This window comes from Nanorana parkeri, unplaced genomic scaffold, assembly GCF_000935625.1.
Source record: "Nanorana parkeri isolate BGI_ZX_2015 unplaced genomic scaffold, ASM93562v1 scaffold63, whole genome shotgun sequence".
Taxonomy (NCBI): domain Eukaryota; kingdom Metazoa; phylum Chordata; class Amphibia; order Anura; family Dicroglossidae; genus Nanorana; species Nanorana parkeri.
This window is the reverse complement of record NW_017306331.1, coordinates 454,124-476,070: the sequence shown is the minus strand read 5'-3', so window position 1 is coordinate 476,070 and position 21,947 is coordinate 454,124. Positions and strand designations below refer to the sequence as shown.

Here is a 21,947-nt window from a genome sequence, read left to right as displayed (position 1 = left end):
AAATACTACCCCAGCACATATAAAATAATACAACCCCAACACACACCCACATATAAAATAGACCCCCCTCTCCTGCTTACTTTTTTGCAGGGATGTGGCAAGGAGGTACAATGATCTGGTGCAGACCTTACTATTCCATCCTTTTGGCCAGCGTTCGCTGAAGGATTTTAAAGTGCTGGCCGAATGGATCAGAGTGCCGGCACAGAGAAGCATCTATGTGGTCTGTATCTGACAGAGAAGCTGCTCCTTCAAGTCAGATACGCAGTCCAAGACTGCATGCCTGACTTGTCAGCTGGCTGCGGGCCACATAGTACCAGCTGGCGGGCTGGTACATTGAAACCCCTGCACTATTCATAAGTATGTGGACACCTCTCTAAATGATTAAGGTCAGGTGACATTTCATACAAGTGTGCGCCTCCAACCTGGTGGCAAAAATTTTGGAAAAGCCCCTTCCAGACTGTGAACACAGCCACCTCCATAAAGATATGGTTGACAAGGCTGGTGTGGAGGAACTTGAGTGACTTGCACACTGCACTGACTTCAACCGTACTGGACATGTTTAGGATGAATTAGAATGCCAGTTGCAAGCCAGGTCTTCTTATCCAACATCAGTACCAGAAATCTGGCTGAATAGGCACAACTTTCAACTGACATACTCCGAAAAAAGTGGAGGCATTTATAGCAGCAATGAGGAAGGGGGAAGTGGGATCCATATTAATGCCTATTGTTTTGAAATGGAATGTACAACAAGGTCATATATGTGTGGTGAAGTTTGCCAGTGAAGGGTTAGCTTTAGAAGTCATGTTATAGCAAGATTGGTGTGATCTTCCCTACCTTGTTCCTTTCCTCATGTGATTCAGCTAAAAGAAAACAGCTCCGAGTCCTTTTCAAGCTGTGCTTTATAACACAGGCTGTATATATACAGATGAAGCTGCTTGGCATCAATCTGCAGATACTTGAAGCATGTACAGATTCTTCTGAGAATCAAAAACTATGCACCTTATGAAAATGAAAAAAAGAAACACATGGCCCAATAACATGATAGACAAGATCAACTTGACATCATTAGGAATGTCTAGGTTCATTTTTTGGTCACCCAAAACTTTAAGACCTTTTGACTGAAATAACTAATCTATCATTATGATAGATCTTACCTCTTATAACTAAGAGAAGGGTGGACTTCCCTTGATGCCATTCACTACTCCCCTCTTTCTATCCCCCTTCTTTAACTCTCTCTATTTCACAATCTTACACCCCTCCTGCGTCCAACTGGAAAAGTTCCTACCTGCAATGAAACAACTGATGTAATACACACCTTCAGGTCTTACACATATATGTACATCTCTGAGGCCTTGTTCACACCAAATGCAGAGCAGATCTGCATGAGTTTCTGCACATGCAGTGCAGTGGGTTTTGCCGCGTTTTTGATGCGTTCCGGGCCATTTTTTTTTTCTTTGTTTAAAATGGGCTTTCAGAGAGTTCCAGGGCATTTGCATGTGTTTTTGATGCATTTGCATGCATTCCAGAGCAGGTCCAGAGCAGGTAAAATAGGGCCTGCTGCAGTTTGTTTACCTGCTCTAGAACGGAACGCTGCGATGTGAACTGGAGCTAAAAATACCATTGGAATACATTGGATGCAGTTTTGCTCCGGTCTGTAACTGCTCAGCTCTGCTCCTGGAACGTGCTTGGTGTGAACAAGGCCTGAAGATTATTTTTTTTATACAGAAATAGCTGTCTATGTCACATTTCACATTCTCTGAATAATGGAACCTGCTATGTTTTGGTTAGGTCTACCTGGGCGCTGACTTTCCACGGCTTTTGTTTTCCGCAATAATTAAAAACATTATTATTTAAAAGCAAGGGAATTAGTTTTGAGAATTTCAAAGGAAGCTGCCTATTACTGACCAAGCCTATATACATGCTTTATAAATTGTCAGTGGATTATTTGTATTATTGCTACAGTCACGGGGGTTCGTATTTAATGTGTATGTAAATTCTAACAATAAACGTTTCTTATTAGCTCACTTTTGTTTTGTTAAAAATATAGTTTGAGGTGTTTTTTTCATAAAATACTTGTTGATCCTGCAGGAAATGTTGTGATAACTTTCTGTGCTGTATGACTTTGCTGCCATCTTGTCAGTTACTTTACTGCAGAACACTTCCCTCTATGTAATGGAGATGAGGAGAGAGAGAGATATTCTGTAGTCATTGAACACTTTCTGTACTAGGGTGACAATGCTGATCCTCAATAGACACAGTATGTTGAGTGGTTGCTGCCTCCCTAGTACAGGAAGTGTGTTGCTGGCAGGACCATCAGGTGAAAATAACAGAAAAAGTAGCTAAAAAAGTAGGTTGAAATTTATACATATAGTATATGTACAGTATATCCACTGCTCATCTATATATATATTTGGGGGGGATTAGGTACACTTTAAATATTGCTTCCTTGGCTAGACGGGCAGCTTGCTAACACACCAGATTAGCTATCAAAGCCACCTAAACCACCTAGCTATATAAATATAAACACATAGAACATATATTAATCCACGTTTGTGTGAGTACGTGCACATATGTTGTTTATATAGCATATAACAACCACATAACTACTTCCCACAAAACCTTTGAACTCTTTGAACAGTCCCTTTAGGCTTGCATTAACATGTTGTGTGCCATCACTAGTTGCAGGCAAGACTTCCCAAAGCTCCTTATGCTTACAGCTGCATCATGAATAAATGGAAGCGAAGCTTTACTTTAAGTTACTAATGATACACAGGAGAGTGAGTCACCAAAGAATGACAACTATATTTGGCTCTGTCTCTCTTTCTCCCTTAATGTACTACTATCTCATAACAACTAGTGCTTGAGGCAGCGGAGCAGGATTGTGGAAATAAAACTCCCTCTGAGAAAGACAGCTCCTCTGTGAACCGTGCTGGAAATGATTAGAGGTGATGCAAAAATAGCCTTTTACCCCTTCTCCCATCTTAATACTGACAAATAAAACACACGTTGTGGCTACATAGTATATCACATGACGAGTTACTGAACATATACAGTATGTGACTCTGCCACTGGCAAAAGTATAAGAGACTTTTGGACAAGCATTTTCTTTTTCTTGCAGGACCATTATCAAGTGGTTGCTTATACAGTGGGTAAAGACAGCAATGGAAAGTGCAATGAGCAGTAAGCCTACCAAGCAGAAATCAGTAGAGTAAACTGCATAAGGGTCAGTGTACAGAAACTCCTTTGTTATGCTTCTGATATGGGTTTGTGAAGCTTTTCTGAAGGTACGGTGCTTTTGAATTTTGAGTTAGACCTTATGCAGTGGTATACTCAAATGATATATGTGATGGTGGCAGATAATATGTAAGCACTCCTTCCAGGCACAGGGAATGTGCAATAGTATTGTGTATGATCATTTTATTGTTTAATTGTCTTAACAGAAACATTTACTGAGAGTAATATGAATACTGCCATTGCTGACTTGTGAAAATGGAGCTACAACTGTAATCTATTAAAAGAAAGAGAGCTAAAGAGATGTGTAAAAAATGGGAAGAAGGAGGGTTTGCCAGGGAAACAATAAATCAATAAAAATGAAAATGATGTGAATACATAGAACACAGAGGAAATGGAGAGCGTATATCATTTGTCTATGTCATCTTTTTTCTAAGATGTTCTCAGTTATACACATTGACACATTTTAAGGGAAATGATATTGAAGAGTTTCGATTGCTCCTTCTTCAATTATATTGTGAAGGTAGAACTATCAAAGTTAGGATTGTAGGAGCCGTACATCAGAAGAAGAGCAAAGAAGTTTTGATACCAATTTTGGGCCCCCAAAAATCTGGTTATTTCCCATGTTTACTATATATCCACTGCTCAAACATCTACACAGAGGACATACACAGATAGATAAAGGCTTTTATTTATGTATATAAACTGTATACATAATCAGATGCCTCTGCTGACTTTTATTACAAAGGTGAAATAAAGAACACGTTAGTAGAGAATAGCAAGACACACATATTCAGTCACAAAATAACCAGAATTACCATTTACCAGGCATTGTATTGAGCAGTCTTACAACGTAACATTTTAAAAATATACTGTGATTGAGAAGGAGGTGATCCAGAGCTGAAACTCAACTTGGATTTGAATTTCTTTTTATAAGATTTCATAATACTTATTTATATATATTGCTCTTTGTTACACTTCTGATGCTCACGTGTCCATGTAGGCGCTATTGGTGGTGGAGACGGGTCAGCATGGTCACCCTTAGCAGTCTGCAGCCACGCAGCCCCATATGCAACAAACTGTGATGAACTACGTTAAAGGCAAAGTTTAATTTGATACCACACTTATCCTAGAAGAGAAAGTTCAAGATGCACCCATATAGCATAACATTAGAGAAACTGACATGGACGCGAAAGCGCCTGTATAGAAGTTTCTGTTTTATTAGAATAAACAGCTGATATTTAATTCCATAATCATTTGGGCGTTTTAAGGTCTTATCAACTTGTTAGTTATGCATATTAGATATATTGTAAAAATCAACATCATGTGAGAAATGTTTTAAACCTAAACTATGGGGTCTATTCACGAAGCAGCCAAAGGATCTAGCCGTAGCTTCGGCCGATCCTTCGGCTAGCTTCGGCCCCAGGACCCCTTCGGTTCAGTAGAACCGAAGGGCTGCTGTACGGGCTATTCACTATAGCCCGTACAGCTCCCGAAGTCGGCCGGGCGGCTCAGTGGAGCTGAAGGCATATGCTTCGGCTCCACTGAGCCAAGGTGAAAGCCGAAGCTGGCCGAGCGGCCGGCCATTGGCCGGCCAACAGCCTGCTTCTGACAGCTGGGTGGAGCCAGCCGTGATCTTACGGCTGGCTCCGGCCACTTGCAGAGAGATCAGCGTCTATGGTTACCAGCTAACCAGGGACACTGATCTCTAGAGAGCCCAACTCTCCCAGGCGCTACGGGAGTCTCCCACTCCTGGCCGTCGCCCTGGAGAGAAACACTGATTTTTCTTTCTTTTAAAAAAAAAAACAATTTTTACCATAGGAATGCATTGCTAGATTCCTATTGGCTATTGCAAATTGAAATAGCCAATAGCAATTTTATTTTTCTATTTTTTTAACTATTTTTCTGTTCTGCTTGGTCCCACAGTGAGACCGAGCAGAACAGCCGAGCCGAATGCGGCTCAGCGGCATTCGGCTATTCACTCAATGCTGTCTTGTTCGGCCGACCCGAAGCCACTCGATGTATGGCTGATTTCAGCCGATATACGGCTGAAATCAGCCGTATAAACCTGAAGTGAATACCCGAACAGTGTTCGGCTCACTTCACTTCAGGTCGGTCTTTCACTCAGCTGCCTACGGTAGCTTAGTGAATAGACCCCTATGTATTCTTGGCTTAAACTGGTCATTATTGGCAGGATGGAACCTAAGCAGCATACTTCCAAAACAAGGAAAAGAAGAAGAAAATACAAGTTAGGCTAAAATGTGCTAAGGGTTAGTATATGTTAAATCAGTGCTCTAACTGAGTGCGCTGAATATATATAATATCTTAGTCAACGTCCCCTTTTTGATGATATCATCACTCCTAACAAAGTCTCTATAATGCTCCATGGTATGCACCTCTCTATCGGAAACAGCATCAACGTTTTCAGCTATTTGAGGGTTAGGGTTTTCAGCAATCTGAGCTACAGTAGCTTTTCTATTGGATTGGACTACACAGGCCAGCCTTTGCTCCACAATGAGCCTTAGCTGTTCATTACCCAATTACTGGTTTACCGTCTTTCCTTCCTTCGACTACTTTTAGTAGGTCCCGACCACTGCAGACCGGGAACATCCCACAAGAGCTGTAGTTTTGGAGTTGCTCTGACCCAGTCATCTAGCCATCACAATGTGGCCCTTCTCAAAGTGGCTCAAATCCTTGCACTTGTCTATTTCTTTCTGCTTCCAACATATCAACTTCAGGAACAAAATGTTCACTTGCTACCTAGTATAGTCCACCTACTTTTAGGTGCCATTGTAATGAGATAATCAATGTTATTCACTTCACCTCTCAGTGGTCAATGTTATGACTGATTGGTATATATTGTAAGGGGGGCACACTCAACTGATAATGGCATTTCTAAACCATGTACGGGACAAGGACACCCGGGAACAGTTCAAGCAGGTTTGTTCTACACTTTTATTCAGCAAGGAAGCAAACAGTCAATACGGGAGGGCTTTGTACAGCAAGTCCATAGCATAAAACAAACAAAAAATTAGCTTGCCCTGGCAACTAACTAAACTTAGGTAATTTCCGGACTAACAGCAGGCTCCCACAGCAGAGAGAGAGAAACCCTGAGCATCAGTCACCTTCCACATATAAAGGCCTGTGAGCAGCTAAAGGTTATATATATATATAATGGTTTTTTTTTTAATATTGCATACAGTACATATTTCTATGAATATATAGTGAAGACTTGTTGCATTCCTTACTGGATACCCCAAGGACAGGGGAGGGTGCTCTCAGTGACTGCGGATGGCGCTGCCAGTTGCATGAATCACTTGAAGAAATGTCACTAGCAGACCAAAAATCCTTTCAGGATAACCATGTGTTCATTTAATGAGAGCCATGTTAAGTTGCACTTGACATGGTTCTCATTAAATGAACACATGGTTATCCTGAAAGGATTTTTGGTGTATCATTGTATCATTCAGCAGTGTTTGTACAGAAAACAGGTCTGGGACATTATTTACCTGTCACACTTCTTCTCTAGTGAGCTGTTGGCTGAGTGGTTGCTAAATGTTCAGACAGCTGAGGGATTAACATATTGGCCTGGGTGCTATACACTGATCTACTAATGAGCAGGTGAACTATTCTGTGGGGCCGGTAGAGAGCCACCGCTCTTCCTATGTGAATAAAGTTGTGATATTGCTGTGAATTCTTTCATTTTCAGTGACTGTGGGCCTCCAAAGAGCGGGAGACCATTAGATTGGGCTATGCACAGTATCCCTTGGGTTTTCTTGTTCCCTAAAAGGTTTCCTGTTTTTATTTACAGGACTATTCACAAAAGGGTGAAGAGTTTGGGGAAGGCAGGAGAAGTGAACAATCTAGGACAACATCGCTGAACTGGAAAGTGAGCTGAATTGGAGAATTTTTCCAAATCAGCTATGTTGTCCTATTTTGTGACAACTATTTGACAACTATGTCCTATTTTGTGTCCTATTTTGTGAATAGCCCTGTTAGTTACTGAATAATGCTGAGATCTGGTCACAGAGCTGACTTCCAAGACCTTTTATTAGCAGGTAATGTGGAATGTAAGCCAATAGATATGTTTGCACTTTTTCATTTTCTTTTTATTGTTGTCTATGCCTTTATTTGTTTCATTTAATTTATCTTTTATTTAAGGACCTACACAGTAATCAAAACCTGTTTTCGCACATACAGCTCAAACCCAACAAAGTTCAGGTACACGACCTATGGCAATATCATAACTCCAATATTTCTATTCAAAGAGAACTATGGGGTAAGCATTTTTCCCCATAGTTCTCTTAAGGGTCACTGGAGGACATATACTAGCGTCCTCCCGTGACCCAAAGCTCAGTAGCTCGCAGTATACTGAGACCGCCTCCAGCCGCGACGGATCCCGACAATGCTGTCGAGATCCACCCAGCTGCGTGAGTGACAGCGGGCTATGCCCATCTAGAGACAGAGTCAGTTGTACCCGCCCCCTCCCCCGGCCGTTCCTCCAGTCAGCGCTGGAGGATCGGAGCGGTTGGGGGGGGAATCCCTGTGGGGGAGGGAGATAATCGAGAAGTGAGCGAGCGACGCTCGCTGCAGGGAGATAATCGAGAATCGCTCCCTGTCTCTGCAGGGAGATAATCGAGAAGTGAGCGAGCGACGGTATGCGTTTGCTCACTCCCCGATCTATTGAGCCGACGCGTGACAGTTTCATTGTCACACGTCGGCTCGAACTATGAGGATGAGTGATTTTTACTCGCCTCATAGTTCTCCTTGAAGCAGATTTTATTATAGAGGTATCTATGATCAAAAACTAAAATAAATCTGTATTTCTATACTGAATTACCATAGGTTCTATCCCACTCCTAATAACTATATCTATCTAGAAGTTTGTAAATGCACTTATTGAAGATGCCCATAGGATGTACTTCCTCAGTGCGGCGACACTCAGCACTGTGAATATGCACTTCATTATGTCAAAACTCTAACTAAGCCTGCGGTCTGAACTACAACTCAACATCTGAATAATGTAACATCATCAGTGATTGCTGGAAGCAATGCATGATGGGATATGGAGTCTTGAGAAATCGAGATTACACTACATCAAGCAGCAGGGAAGGAGACGTAAAGCACACTGGGGATCAAGGAAGTTGTTGCATGTGATGGGTAGACGAAAGGCAGTACGCACGACATAAAAGGGACTTTTTTCAAGAAAACTTTGATTGCATTATTAAAAACAACTCTAGTATCCTATTACAATACTGATATATATACTGTGACTTTAGAACTACTTAAAGTCATATATCCAACAAGGAAACCATCAGAGACATGGGGGTCCCCGTTCTCAAGGTTCATATGAGTTTGGCATGAGATATACTGTAATGGACTCCTGGAAAATGGCTGCATGAGAGAACAGATTGTAAAATCAGACTGTAATTTCTGACCCGCATGAGATGAGAACTTTATGGACAATAAGGAAGCAACATATGACACTCTGCAATTTTGTTCTATGGGAGCAGGAAAGGGTCTTGCCACCTGTGCCATATATATGATTTAAAGCAGTGGCGTAACAACCGGGGGGGCACTTGCCCCAGCGCAGCTGCCTTCCCCGCTATGCTAATAGCGTATCTTGTCAGAAGCTGCACACTGCGCGCGCCAGTTTAAGTAGCTGGTCGTACACTGTAAGGTGGGCTGAACCAGAAAAATCTCTTGATTTCCCAATCCACACTAATGAGCGTAGATGGAGGAATCTCCCCTGCCAGCTATTGTATTCTGACAGCTGGGGCCTGCAGCTGTTGGAATAGCCAAACAGTGACTGCCCCTGATTGGCTACATTTAATGCTCGGCCAACAATTTTCCATCTGGTAGGCCCACCCATGGAATTTCGGCTGATTTGGCAGGAAACAGCCAAAATGTCAATCCATGTATGGCCAGCTTAGGACTCCTTATGGCCAAAAGGATGCATATGATGCTCCTCTTCTTAATACAGCACAGTGACTGCTTAGGTGTTGATGATGAAGATAAATCCTTACTTAAACTGACTGCTAAACTGAAGCATTTATTAGTCAGTTCAAAAAATTATCTATTAAGGAAAATATTTTTTCCAACAGATTAAGGTAATAATCAGCACTAAAGTTTCCCAAATCCGTGCAATTTATATAGCTTACCCAAAGTGAATTTGTTTTGTTTGCTACAAGACTGGAGTAAAGAAATACCTATTGTATATTAATAATGAATCGATGTATAGGTGCATAAATTGTATACAGTATTTGTATGAGAATATAGGGATGTTCAGATACTGATAGTATCGGTATTGGTGCCAATGCCGAGTATTTGGGCAAGTACTTGCACTTGCCCAAATGCTCAGATGCCTAAACCGATACCTGAGCTTCCGGTATCAGGAAGACGGGCAGCGAGTAATTACACGCTGCCCGGCTTCCTGATTGGCCAGGAAGCCGGCTCCATGCTCCACTTGTGACGAGGGAGCATGGAGCCGGCTTCCCGGCCAATCAGGAGGCCGGGCAGCGTGTAATGTCTCCCTGCCCGGTTTCCTGATTGGTCGGTAAGCTGGCCAATCAGGAAACCGGGCACTGTGTAATGATGCGACGCCCGACTCTCTGACTGGCCGGGTAGCCGACTTCATGCTCCCTCATCACCTTGTGAGCCGGGTGCCACGTCATTACACAGCACCCGGCTTCCTGATTGGCTAGAAAGTCAGTTCCATGTTTTCTCGTCATGTAGTGACGAGAAGCATGGAGACGGCTTCCCTTCTAATCAGGAAGCCGTGTGGTGAGTCTTTACACGCCGCCCGGCTTCATGGCTAATCAGGAAGCCAGATGGTGAATAATTACATGCTGCCTGGCTTCCTTAATAGGACTATCGGTATTCGTACTCGATAACGAAAAACAGTGCATCCCTAATTGTTACAGTGCCCATGACTTAAAGTGATATTAAAGTCAAAAGGTATTTAGGCTATTGCAAATGCTGATGAAATATCTTACAACGGATGCTGCTCATAGATGTTTAAAAAGTTTTAGATTCCTGAAGAACCAGCTGGTCCCCTGAGCACTGGCCCTGATATCCTGTTTTAGGGGGACTCCTTTCTCTTGCAGGGTCCTATGGAGCCACCCTTGTGTGTGCTAGTAAACTGTGTGCATCTCCACAAAAACACAGACACAGCAAGGCAAACTGCTCCCCCACTTCCTGCTCCCCTCTCCTCCTTCCTCCCTTTTACAATCTAGTAGAATGAGAGTTGCTGGAGTCTGCTCTGTCCCTTGTGATCTTGTACTAGATAAGAAGGTAAGGGAAGCCAAGCTGAGAGAGTTGGAGCCAGCTGTTCAGGAACATGATGACTGTAAGTGCTTTGACAAAATTATAAAGAAATAGTTTGCTGGACAATGTGTATTTGTTTGATCTGGATTCATTATTGAAACAAAGTTGGAGAGTTGAATACTACTTGAACCATTTTCCCCTTTCAGTTCCATTTTAAAATAGAAATACACATAGCCATTTACATGAGCGCACCAAACTGGCCTGCAGCAAAACAGTATACATGTGTTGTAGTCAGGCTGCATTTTAATTAACTTGTAATTAACTCACTAAACAATAATTAACTCACAAATGTTCGAATGTTTAATATGGAGGTAATGTTTATAGCTGTGGGTAATAATTTCATGGTGAAAATGGTTTCTTTTGTTTGTAGTAGAAGATGGAGGTACATGGCAGGCAGTGTGTTATTTCACTTGTTTGTACATACATAGAAATAATATACTTTATTAAGGCTGGGGAGATTAGCGATTAATTCCTCGATTAATCGTTAAACTTGTTGATCGATTAAAATTCTTTTGATCGAAAATGAATAACGTGCTGGATTAGTGTGATCCTAGTTCATTTTATTACTTCATTGCTGTGCTGTATGTGTATAGGCCAATGTAGTTGGATCTGTATGTGCGTTATAATTAATCGAAATTAATTTTTTTAAATTTTGATTAATCGAACACGAAAATTTTAATCATTACCAGCCCTATACTTTATGTGTTTGTATTGGGCCAGTGACGGCCTTAGCATTAATTACTGGATCCTTTGCGGTCGCCTGAGAAATTTTCAGATGTTCGGCGGGAGCGTGCGGTGAAGACACAGGTAAGCATTAACCCTTTGAAAAAGTTTTTGTTAACCTCTTGCCGTCCGCCCGTAGTAAAAAAACGGACAGACGGCAATTATTTTCTGCTCGCGCGCGCCTACATGTGCTCGTTCACGGCACTCCTCTGCTTCATCAGCTTCTTTTGGGGTCCACAGGTGACATTAGGGGTCCTAGAGACCCCTAATGTCTCCATAAAGAGGACCTGTCAGTGTGCCTTTGCTATTATATAGGGGGATTGTTATCCCCCCATATAATAGCAATAACAATAAGTGAGAAAAAATAAATATAAATAAAAAAAAATAAAAGTAACATATAAAAAAGTAAAATAAAATAAAAGTCACATATAAAAAAAGGGGAAAAAAACCCCCCAAAATGTTTAACTCCCCCACCCCCACGTTTACGCGCCTATAAACGTAAATACGCGTCCGGTGCCCCAGCGCGCAAAAATTACAATTGCGCTACACATGTTACATATCGCCGCGAACGTCGCAGTGAGAGCAATCATTTTAGGGCCATCAATCACTGATAACACTAAACTGATGAGCGGTAACAGCTTTTAAAGCGTCGCCTATGGCCAATTTTGGGTATTATCGTTTTTTGAGGTTTCGCGCGCGCACGCAATTTTAAGGCTTGACATGTTTAGTGTCTTTTTACCCGACGTGACCCCATCTTTTATATTTTACCAAAAAATTGGGTAATAATAAATGTTTTATCATTTAATATAGGGGAAACTGTTTTTTTTTTTAAAATTTCGGTAATTTTTCCTTAATATAGTAAAAAAATAAAACCCCCAGTGGTGAATAAATACCACCAAAAGAAAGCTCTATCTGTCCCCAAAAAAGGGTATAAAATTCATTTCAGTACAGCGCTGCATGACGGAATAAATGTCAGTCAAAGTACCGCAGCGCTGAATACTGAAAAATGGCCTGGATGGGAAGGGGGTTTAACATCGCAGATGTCAACTGGTTAAATCGTTTTTGCATATATCTACAGCTTGCTAGCAGTAGATATGTGCAAAAACATGCAAGGGTTTAATAACCCTTTAATTACGTCTGTTAAAATATGTGACATAGAGATATATTTTCGGAAACCATATTTATTATCAGTTGTGAACATTGCAAAAAAATATTATCCAAACAGTGTGTTATCTCTGAATCTGATGGGAAATGTATTGCGTATGGCAGTGTTATCATTCTGCCCTAATCTCTAAAACCACAGAGAGAGACAGTAAAAGTCATCGTGCATCACATAAACAGTGACATGACTGCCAGTTGGATGGGCCTTACGAGGTACAATTGGTTCCCTGCCAACATTTCAAGCCTCTGGAATACATGATCTTGCCTTTGTGCGTCTCGTTTAGTGGAACCAGAGAAGGCAGGGCAGCTGCCTTATTATCTGGTGCTAAGCCATTAGATCAGCTGTAAATTATGTATTTCCTGTGTCTGTAGACAACCAAATAAATGATATGTCCTCACTAGGAGTTCAGGTCTTCTCTGTGCCAGACAAAGATATGGGTTCAGTTTGGTGTTTTCTCACTTGTAAAAGTATTTTTTCCCTATTATCTTCACTTTGGTGCCATTATATAGCAATATTTTATATATTCTGTATTGTGAAAGCCATAGCAATATACTGTAGACTTGTTGATAACATTGGTATCAGCATACCTCCCAAATGTCCCCCATTTGAAGGGACCGTCCTTCATTTGGAGCCAAATTCCTCTGCCCCCCTTTCTCAATTGTCCCTCTTTTAGGTCCAATGTACAAATATCTATGAAAATGTTCTATTTAAATACCAAAACTGTTATTCTGAGCCCAAACCATTATCTTATCACCTAATTATCTTGTTTGCTATTTCGAAAAGCCAGTATACAGGAAAAGTAATGGTGGAAAAAAACTATTCTGGGTTTAACCGATCATTTTCGGCATAAGAATTGTTAATTGTCTTCATAACTGGGGGCATGGCAGGTGCTGTGTCCATTGCTAAATTCGTTGTGCTAGAAGGTGTCCCTCTTTCTCATTGCAGATTAGCAGGTATGGGTATAAGTACCATGTTTCAACATTAATTTAAAGTCCTACTACAGCCAAAATATTTAATTTTCGTTTTATGCAGAAAAGTGATACCTGATTTTTATTGCCATCTGTATTCCATTTGGGGAGATTCCACCACACTTTCTGTCCTGGTGACCAAACAGGAAGTGAGGTAATCTCCCCAAAGGGGATGTAGACATCATGTAAAGCCTAACAGGGGTTCTTACTCTTCCCTAATCTTTTCTAAAACTCTCTGCCCACTATATCCAAGCTAAACAAAAAGTTTTAGCTTTGGATAGCTTTTTTTTTTAACATGAAGAGTCTTACATATTACATTGGTTTTAAAGTCAAAAACATTTCCAGCTATTTCAAATGCTGATGAAATCACTTGCAATGGATGCTGCTCATTGATGTTTAAAAGCTTTAGGTGCCTGCAGAATAAGCTGGTCCTCTGAGCGCTGGCCCTGATATCCTGTTTTAGGGTGGCATTTTCCCTTGCAGGGTTCCTATGGAGCCACCCTTGTGTGTGCTAGTAAGCTGTGTTTCTCCACAAACACACAGACACAGTAAGGTAAAAGCCACTCTTCTGGTTTATTTTCTTCCTCTTGCCTCCTTCCCTCCTTCTCCAAGCTAGTAGATGGACAGCTGCTAGTGACTGCTCTGTCCCTTGGGATCTTGTACTGGACAGGAAGTTCAGGGAAGCTGAACTAAGATAGCCGGAGAAGCTTTTTGTAAACATGATGGATGTAAGTGCTTGGCAAAAAACTAAAGACTTACTTTGCTGGGCATTGTATACTGTATTTCTTTGATCTGGATTCATTGAAAAAAGGTTTGCAAGTTTAATACTACTTTAATGTTTTGCCAGCCTTTCATAAAAATTGAATTATATTAAATTACTGTTACATGATATAATGTGGTCTGAAGTTCACCATTGCAGGTCACTTTTACATGTCTGTTTTGCCAATGTACCTGTGATTCAGCTATAGAAAGCATGAGTCGGGTTGTTAGTTAAAGTCAAAAGGATCAAAGTTCAGATATTGCTTCTGTGGACTTACATTAGAAGATGAACGGAACCTGGGCACACTTGATTTGAAACTTGATGAAATACTCCGAGAAGGGACACTTTTCAGATTATACTCTCCTGGTCCAGGTCCTTTTTTCTATCATATAAACAGAAATGAGTGATTAGTTATGTGTTCTTTAACATTGTTCACAATAACAAGAGAGAAAGAAAGAAAGAAAGAAAGAAAGAAAGAAAGAAAGAAAGAAAGAAAGAAAGAAAGAAAGAAAGAAAGAAAAGCATTGGATATAAATTACTTCCCTTTATTGATGCAGTTTATTAGAAACTGTGTAGACCACCATAAATGCATAAAACATCCCAAAGTGAAATGTAAAATAATTGACGTTGTCAAACAACCACCACACACACCCCTGCATTCATCAGTCACATCAGATGGTATTAGTACCAGATAGCGGTGATATTTGCTGGCGGCAACATTCAGAACAAGGTGCATCAAAAGCGCACTGTATGCAAGGGGGGTAACAAGGCCCTTGGCCAACTAATAGTGAGTATTACATAAGATAGGTGGCATGGTTGCTCATGAGCTGAAATAATTTGTCATTTCATGTGCTATTCAGTGTCATGTGTTGTGTCTAAAAAAGTCAAGCATAAAGATGTCTCATAAACAGCCTCATGATCCACAAGCACCGTTTCTTCTTTGAGTGCCGACTCCCACATATGTCCATAAGAGCCACTAAGCAGGTAACATACAGACTTTTGGGGAACAGGCATTTTTAACAGTTTTATAAACAATGTGTTGCTGCTTGTATACTAGATTGCAAATGCTTTGTACCTGCTTTCTGTACAGGAAATACTTATCCTGTGAATAGTGGGGCTTTTCCCAGAAGTGGAGTAATAGGCTAATACAAATCCATCAACGTATGTTAGCTACACTATATAGCCAAAAGTTTGATGACCCCTGACCAACAAACCCATTCCAAAACTATGGGCATTAATATGGAGTTGGCTCCTTTGCAGTAAAAACAACCTCCACTCTTCTCGGAGGGTGTTCCAGCATTTTTGAGGTCAGGTACTTATGTTTGATGGGAAGACATGGTTCACATTTGATGTTCCAATTGATCCCACAGGTGTTCAGTAGGGTTGAGAGCAGGGCTCTGTGTAGGTTACTCAATTTCCTTCACACAAAACTCATCGAACATATGGAGCTGGCTTTGCACCCCTGAACTCAACAATTTGAAGGGGTGTCCTCATACTTTTGGCCACTTAGTGTAGACATACTGTAAAAACTCTATATGACAATTTGATAATCAGACTAATATTTACAATATTAGTCTCCCCCATGTCTCCAGATGTGCTGGCATTACAGCAAATAAAACCATAAGTCTTCATGGCCAGGGGAAGACTGAGACACTGGGGTGCACAAGGGAGTTTCAGGTCTGGGGGCCTTTCATTGCAAACCCAACAAATTCTTAATTACCACACAACTACAGTCTATATTCTGCAACATTGCCTTTATTTATGATGCACTCAAAGATGAACTCCGGGCAGGAGAAATCTTAACTCTTGTGGTGGGGCTACCTCCTGCACTGCAAGGGTTAAGTGTTCGTTTTTGTCCAGGGTCTAAAATAACAAAGATATACTCACCCAAACCTTGATCCCGCCTGGCTGCCAGATCAGTTCTCGCAGCCTCTCTCCCCCTTCGCTCCGGCATTCTAAGAACCCGTAAGGGACATTACATCACCAGAGCAGAGGAAATAGAGGCTGCAGGGACCAGTCTATCCGGCCAGGCAAAATTGAGCACTTAATCCTTGCAGTGCGGGGGTAGTTTTCTTCTGCCTGGAGTTAATCTTTAACACATAAGAATAGAAATTTGCATTGTATTTATAACACAATCATGCAAACGTATTCAGACAAATTATTTAGTCTAATTTTAACATAGTTACTCAGTGAACAACATCCAAGATATATATATAACAGAAAGGTAACAGGTGAATTGAAAACTACACACAGTAGTTGATCAAGCTTTTGCCTCACATATCCCACAAATATCTGCATTACCAGTCCACAAAAGTGACAGACCCCCAAATAAAATATATCATTATTATTGTGCCTCAGCCACAGGATATTTTTTCTATTATTATTCACTAAATTATTGAGATTAGTGTACTAAAGAAGATGGCTGCCCAAATCACACAAATCCCACCATTAGCAATCCCAAAAAGATTGATTAACTCCAGAATAAATCATAGCATTTTTCCTGTGCCACTGAATGTATTTTTTTGATTATTAATCACACATTATTAAGAAAAGTGTATGCTTCTCTGGCTCGCTTACTGAAGATGGCAGCCCAAATCCTACAAATCCCAGCAGTACCAGTCCAGAAGTGACTGACTCACCCACAGCACAGGGTGCTGATGGGAGGAGATCAGCATGCACAAAACATTTCTGGTAATAACAGAAGATTATTTCTATTGGCAGAAGCCAAACAATGAGTTGACCTGCCAGTATCCTTATGCTCAAATGTTTTAGATATCCATCACTCAATGCTGAGTTGCCCATTATTACTTTTCTTCCAATACAATTAATTGGTAGCCTCTTTCCTGCTCATTTGCCAACGCATGTCTTCCATATTATGGTTTATAAGGCTCCATCTCCAGCTCTTCATGTCTTGGAGATGGGGAGAGATCATTATTGTTTCGTGTAGGTTTAAGAGCTGTGGAAGATCTGGAGCTGAGTTGTTCAAGTCGTGTATAGCTGAGATGAGAATGGTGCTAAGCTCCGGAGCTGGGGGTGACATTCTATAGCTGCTTCTCCTAATGTTACTGCACATGACTGCCCTTCTCCAAAAATAAAACAGAGCAGAATGCAGGTCATTTTGTATTGTACTATTATTTGGCACTGCTCTATTTTCTTTCTTGGATATTTTTTTTACCCTTAGTAGCCTACAGTATTTATATTATATTAATCAGATTTTATCTTTTTTTTTCTGAGAAAATAAAACAAGGAAACTTATTGATACTTTACTTTCTTTTCTTTACAGATATGCCCTTTGAAGCTAATATCTTGTGAATTAACTCCATGTGATGGCATTCCATTTCCACTGTTGCTTATACACACTCCTCACTTAATGACCGAGTTCCATTCCTATGACTAGGCTGTTAAGCAAATTAGTCGCTAAGTGAAGAACAGAGGAAATCAGCTCTAATGTGCAATTCATACTTAGGTTTAGACTTTTAAGCTGCACAAAAATTTGGTTCGGTTCGGATTTTTCGTTATTTCAGGATTTGGGTCCAAAATTCAATTCGGTTCGGGATTTCGGATTCGGACAAAATCCGAATTTTCGTTAGTTTAGATGAGTTTGCGAAGGAATATAGTTTCGGATGAGTTTGCGAACGAATATTCGTTGCGCCTAACAGAAAACCAAATACAGATATTAATACTGAAGCTAAAGCTCCTAGACCCGATTGTCATTTGGAAGTCCGAATACCATTCGGGAGCTCCAGAAAACAATACAGGTCTGGATAATTTTAACATAGTTACTCAGTGAACAACATCCAAGATATATATATAACAGAAAGGTAACAGGTGAATTGAAAACTACACACAGTAGTTGATCAAGCTTTTGCCTCACATATCCCACAAATATCTGCATTACCAGTCCACAAAAGTGACAGACCCCCAAATAAAATATATCATTATTATTGTGCCTCAGCCACAGGATATTTTTTCTATTATTATTCACTAAATTATTGAGATTAGTGTACTAAAGAAGATGGCTGCCCAAATCACACAAATCCCACCATTAGCAATCCCAAAAAGATTGATTAACTCCAGAATAAATCATAGCATTTTTCCTGTGCCACTGAATGTATTTTTTTGATTATTAATCACACATTATTAAGAAAAGTGTATGCTTCTCTGGCTCGCTTACTGAAGATGGCAGCCCAAATCCTACAAATCCCAGCAGTACCAGTCCAGAAGTGACTGACTCACCCACAGCACAGGGTGCTGATGGGAGGAGATCAGCATGCACAAAACATTTCTGGTAATAACAGAAGATTATTTCTATTGGCAGAAGCCAAACAATGAGTTGACCTGCCAGTATCCTTATGCTCAAATGTTTTAGATATCCATCACTCAATGCTGAGTTGCCCATTATTACTTTTCTTCCAATACAATTAATTGGTAGCCTCTTTCCTGCTCATTTGCCAACGCATGTCTTCCATATTATGGTTTATAAGGCTCCATCTCCAGCTCTTCATGTCTTGGAGATGGGGAGAGATCATTATTGTTTCGTGTAGGTTTAAGAGCTGTGGAAGATCTGGAGCTGAGTTGTTCAAGTCGTGTATAGCTGAGATGAGAATGGTGCTAAGCTCCGGAGCTGGGGGTGACATTCTATAGCTGCTTCTCCTAATGTTACTGCACATGACTGCCCTTCTCCAAAAATAAAACAGAGCAGAATGCAGGTCATTTTGTATTGTACTATTATTTGGCACTGCTCTATTTTCTTTCTTGGATATTTTTTTTACCCTTAGTAGCCTACAGTATTTATATTATATTAATCAGATTTTATCTTTTTTTTTCTGAGAAAATAAAACAAGGAAACTTATTGATACTTTACTTTCTTTTCTTTACAGATATGCCCTTTGAAGCTAATATCTTGTGAATTAACTCCATGTGATGGCATTCCATTTCCACTGTTGCTTATACACACTCCTCACTTAATGACCGAGTTCCATTCCTATGACTAGGCTGTTAAGCAAATTAGTCGCTAAGTGAAGAACAGAGGAAATCAGCTCTAATGTGCAATTCATACTTAGGTTTAGACTTTTAAGCTGCACAAAAATTTGGTTCGGTTCGGATTTTTCGTTATTTCAGGATTTGGGTCCAAAATTCAATTCGGTTCGGGATTTCGGATTCGGACAAAATCCGAATTTTCGTTAGTTTAGATGAGTTTGCGAAGGAATATAGTTTCGGATGAGTTTGCGAACGAATATTCGTTGCGCCTAACAGAAAACCAAATACAGATATTAATACTGAAGCTAAAGCTCCTAGACCCGATTGTCATTTGGAAGTCCGAATACCATTCGGGAGCTCCAGAAAACAATACAGGTCTGGAAGCCATATACTGTACAATATACATACATAATGTTAAAGCTGAGGCTTCCAGACCCGAATGACATTCGGGAGCTCCCGAATGCTATTCATAAATTCAGGTCTTGTAGCATCAGCTTTAGTATTATGTATATATAATTAGTATTCTGTAGTACGAATGATTATTGGGAGCCATATATACATAAAACTAAAGCGGAGGCTTCCAGAATTCGTAATGAGACACATTCGAATGCAATAAACCGAAGAACACATCTGATTGACCAGAAAAGTCACATGTCCAATCCAATTTTCGTTTTTAAAAACCAAATGTGGACGGAATCTGAAATTTGGAAATGGAAATTTGGATTAGGACACATTCGGATGCATTGGGATTTGGAAATTTGAATGTGTCCGAATGTCCAAATTTTAGAAAATTCGTACGAGCTTTGATTCGGAACGAAATGAATCGCACATGTCTACTTAGGTTTGCATACTGTAAATTCTAATGTACAGTGCAGTAGTGAATACTGATTGCCTGACCGACTGCGGGAACAAGACTGAGACTGAGAAAGGGTAATGCAAGATGAGCCTGACCCAAGTTCTTGTACAGTGTACAATACCAACTGGTCGGAGAGCTGGTTGTAAGTCTGAGCCACAGGTAGGTCGTTAAGTGAGGAGTAGCTGCACAAGAGATCAGCACCTGTTTTGTGTACCTGTCCTGGGGTAATTGACTCATAACTAACTAACCTAAGAATAAGCATGACGCCCAGGCAACTAGCATTTACAGAAGAGATAAGCAATGGATGCCTATATTATCAAATAAAAACGTCACGCTCAGCTCCTATCTCAGCAGCAAGCACTAATTTGAGTGTCTATCCAAAATAAGAACCATAAAACAGTAATAGTATGCTGCGCTCGTACCCCTAAGTCCTAGGGAGGAGCTTGGGAGTATACTGAAAATGGCAGCGCTGCTAATTGTATCCAGAGATTTTATCTGACTTTTATGCATTTTCATCATTCTTGTTTGTGAGTACATTTTTATCCTAATAAAATTTGTATGTGGTTATGGAGCACACTATGGAGTTTCCTGTTTTTGTTTCCGCTTGCTTCAATTGTTGAACCGAGTGGAAGCGCAGCAAGTGAGTCACTATTGGAGTTAACTATACACACAAGCCGCAAAGTAGAGGAGGATTTGTCTATTGCCAACATTGGGTTTCACCCCGCCCGAGATTGAAAGAGGGAATAAGCGCCTATCAGACCTTTATAATATAAGGTTGCTTCTTGAGGTGAAAGTTATTCTATGGGGAGTGGACAGTGATTAGTCAAAGAAGCACTGAGGATTGTGTCTTTGCTGAATACCCACTCAGGATTGGGGCGCACAATTTTAGATTGCTGCACTTATAGTCTATTTTTTCAAGTGGACTTTTTAAAGCACTTTTGCACTTTATATGTCAATATTGCACTAATAATGATGTGGATTTTTATTAGATACATAATCTTGCAAACTAGCACGATATGATATGATTATTCCATAATTATCACAGAAACTGTAACAAGTACTCAGGGGTATGAGCGCGGCACAATATTAATGTTTTAATGGATGCCTATATACTTTAACCGTGACCGATTTCCTTTAGAAGATACAAGCTCCACATGATGTGAAAACTTTTCAGCCCTGAAACTGATCCTTTCACCTGTGTCCTGCATATTACTTCATATAGTGTCTGGTCTCTTTGATCTGAGAGTTTACCAGCAAACATGCCATTGTGAGCATGGTGTTATCTTTCAGGTAGAAGCATTACGTTAGTATTGACAGTCCACGTTTGACTTTGATCGTTTTAAAGAGAGCAGCTGAGAGGTCCCTGGTGTGTAATTTCATGGTTTATGTCCTTTGCCTAAATATATATTACCAAAAAGCAGTTTTGACATTCCCGTTTTGGAACTCTGCTTTATATGCAGTGGGATAATTGTTTGGTCCATAAAAAAGAAGAAATGATAAACCAAATATAAGATTAACATTTATATATAACAATATCCATTGCCAAGGCACAAAGTTTATAGCCTCGTAAGGGCTTTCCATTTATAATTCATGACAGAAGGTGTCCTGTATAGATGAAAACAGTTATACATAATAAATGCAGGTCACATATATATTATTACTTACACAAGAGCAAATGTCATGCTGTGTAATAAGAAATACAACTTGAGAGTGCCATGTGTGTAATACAAACCTGTAACATCAACACACAGTATCATATTTAAAGCTATAATGAGTATAATGATACATCATGCATACGTGACAGACTGCTAAAGAACAGCCAAACATTACATGAAGCATTACATGAAAAAGCAAAGTTGTTATTGATTGAGTTATTGATCTATCTAATTTTTAAAGAATAGCTATAGCAATCGACAAAATTAAGTTCTAAATAAATTATAG

At 40.2% G+C, this 21,947-nt stretch overlaps 1 protein-coding gene across 1 annotated transcript in view; it reads right to left on the bottom strand.

Moving 5' to 3' along the window:
* CUNH2orf61 (chromosome unknown C2orf61 homolog) overlaps window positions 1–21,947 on the bottom strand; it is a 75,870-nt gene that overhangs the window by 7,690 nt on the left and 46,233 nt on the right. The window contains exon 7 of the mRNA XM_018576283.1: window positions 14,448–14,552. Coding sequence (XP_018431785.1) covers window positions 14,448–14,552 — 105 coding nt within the window. The remainder of the gene's footprint in view (window positions 1–14,447; window positions 14,553–21,947) is intronic.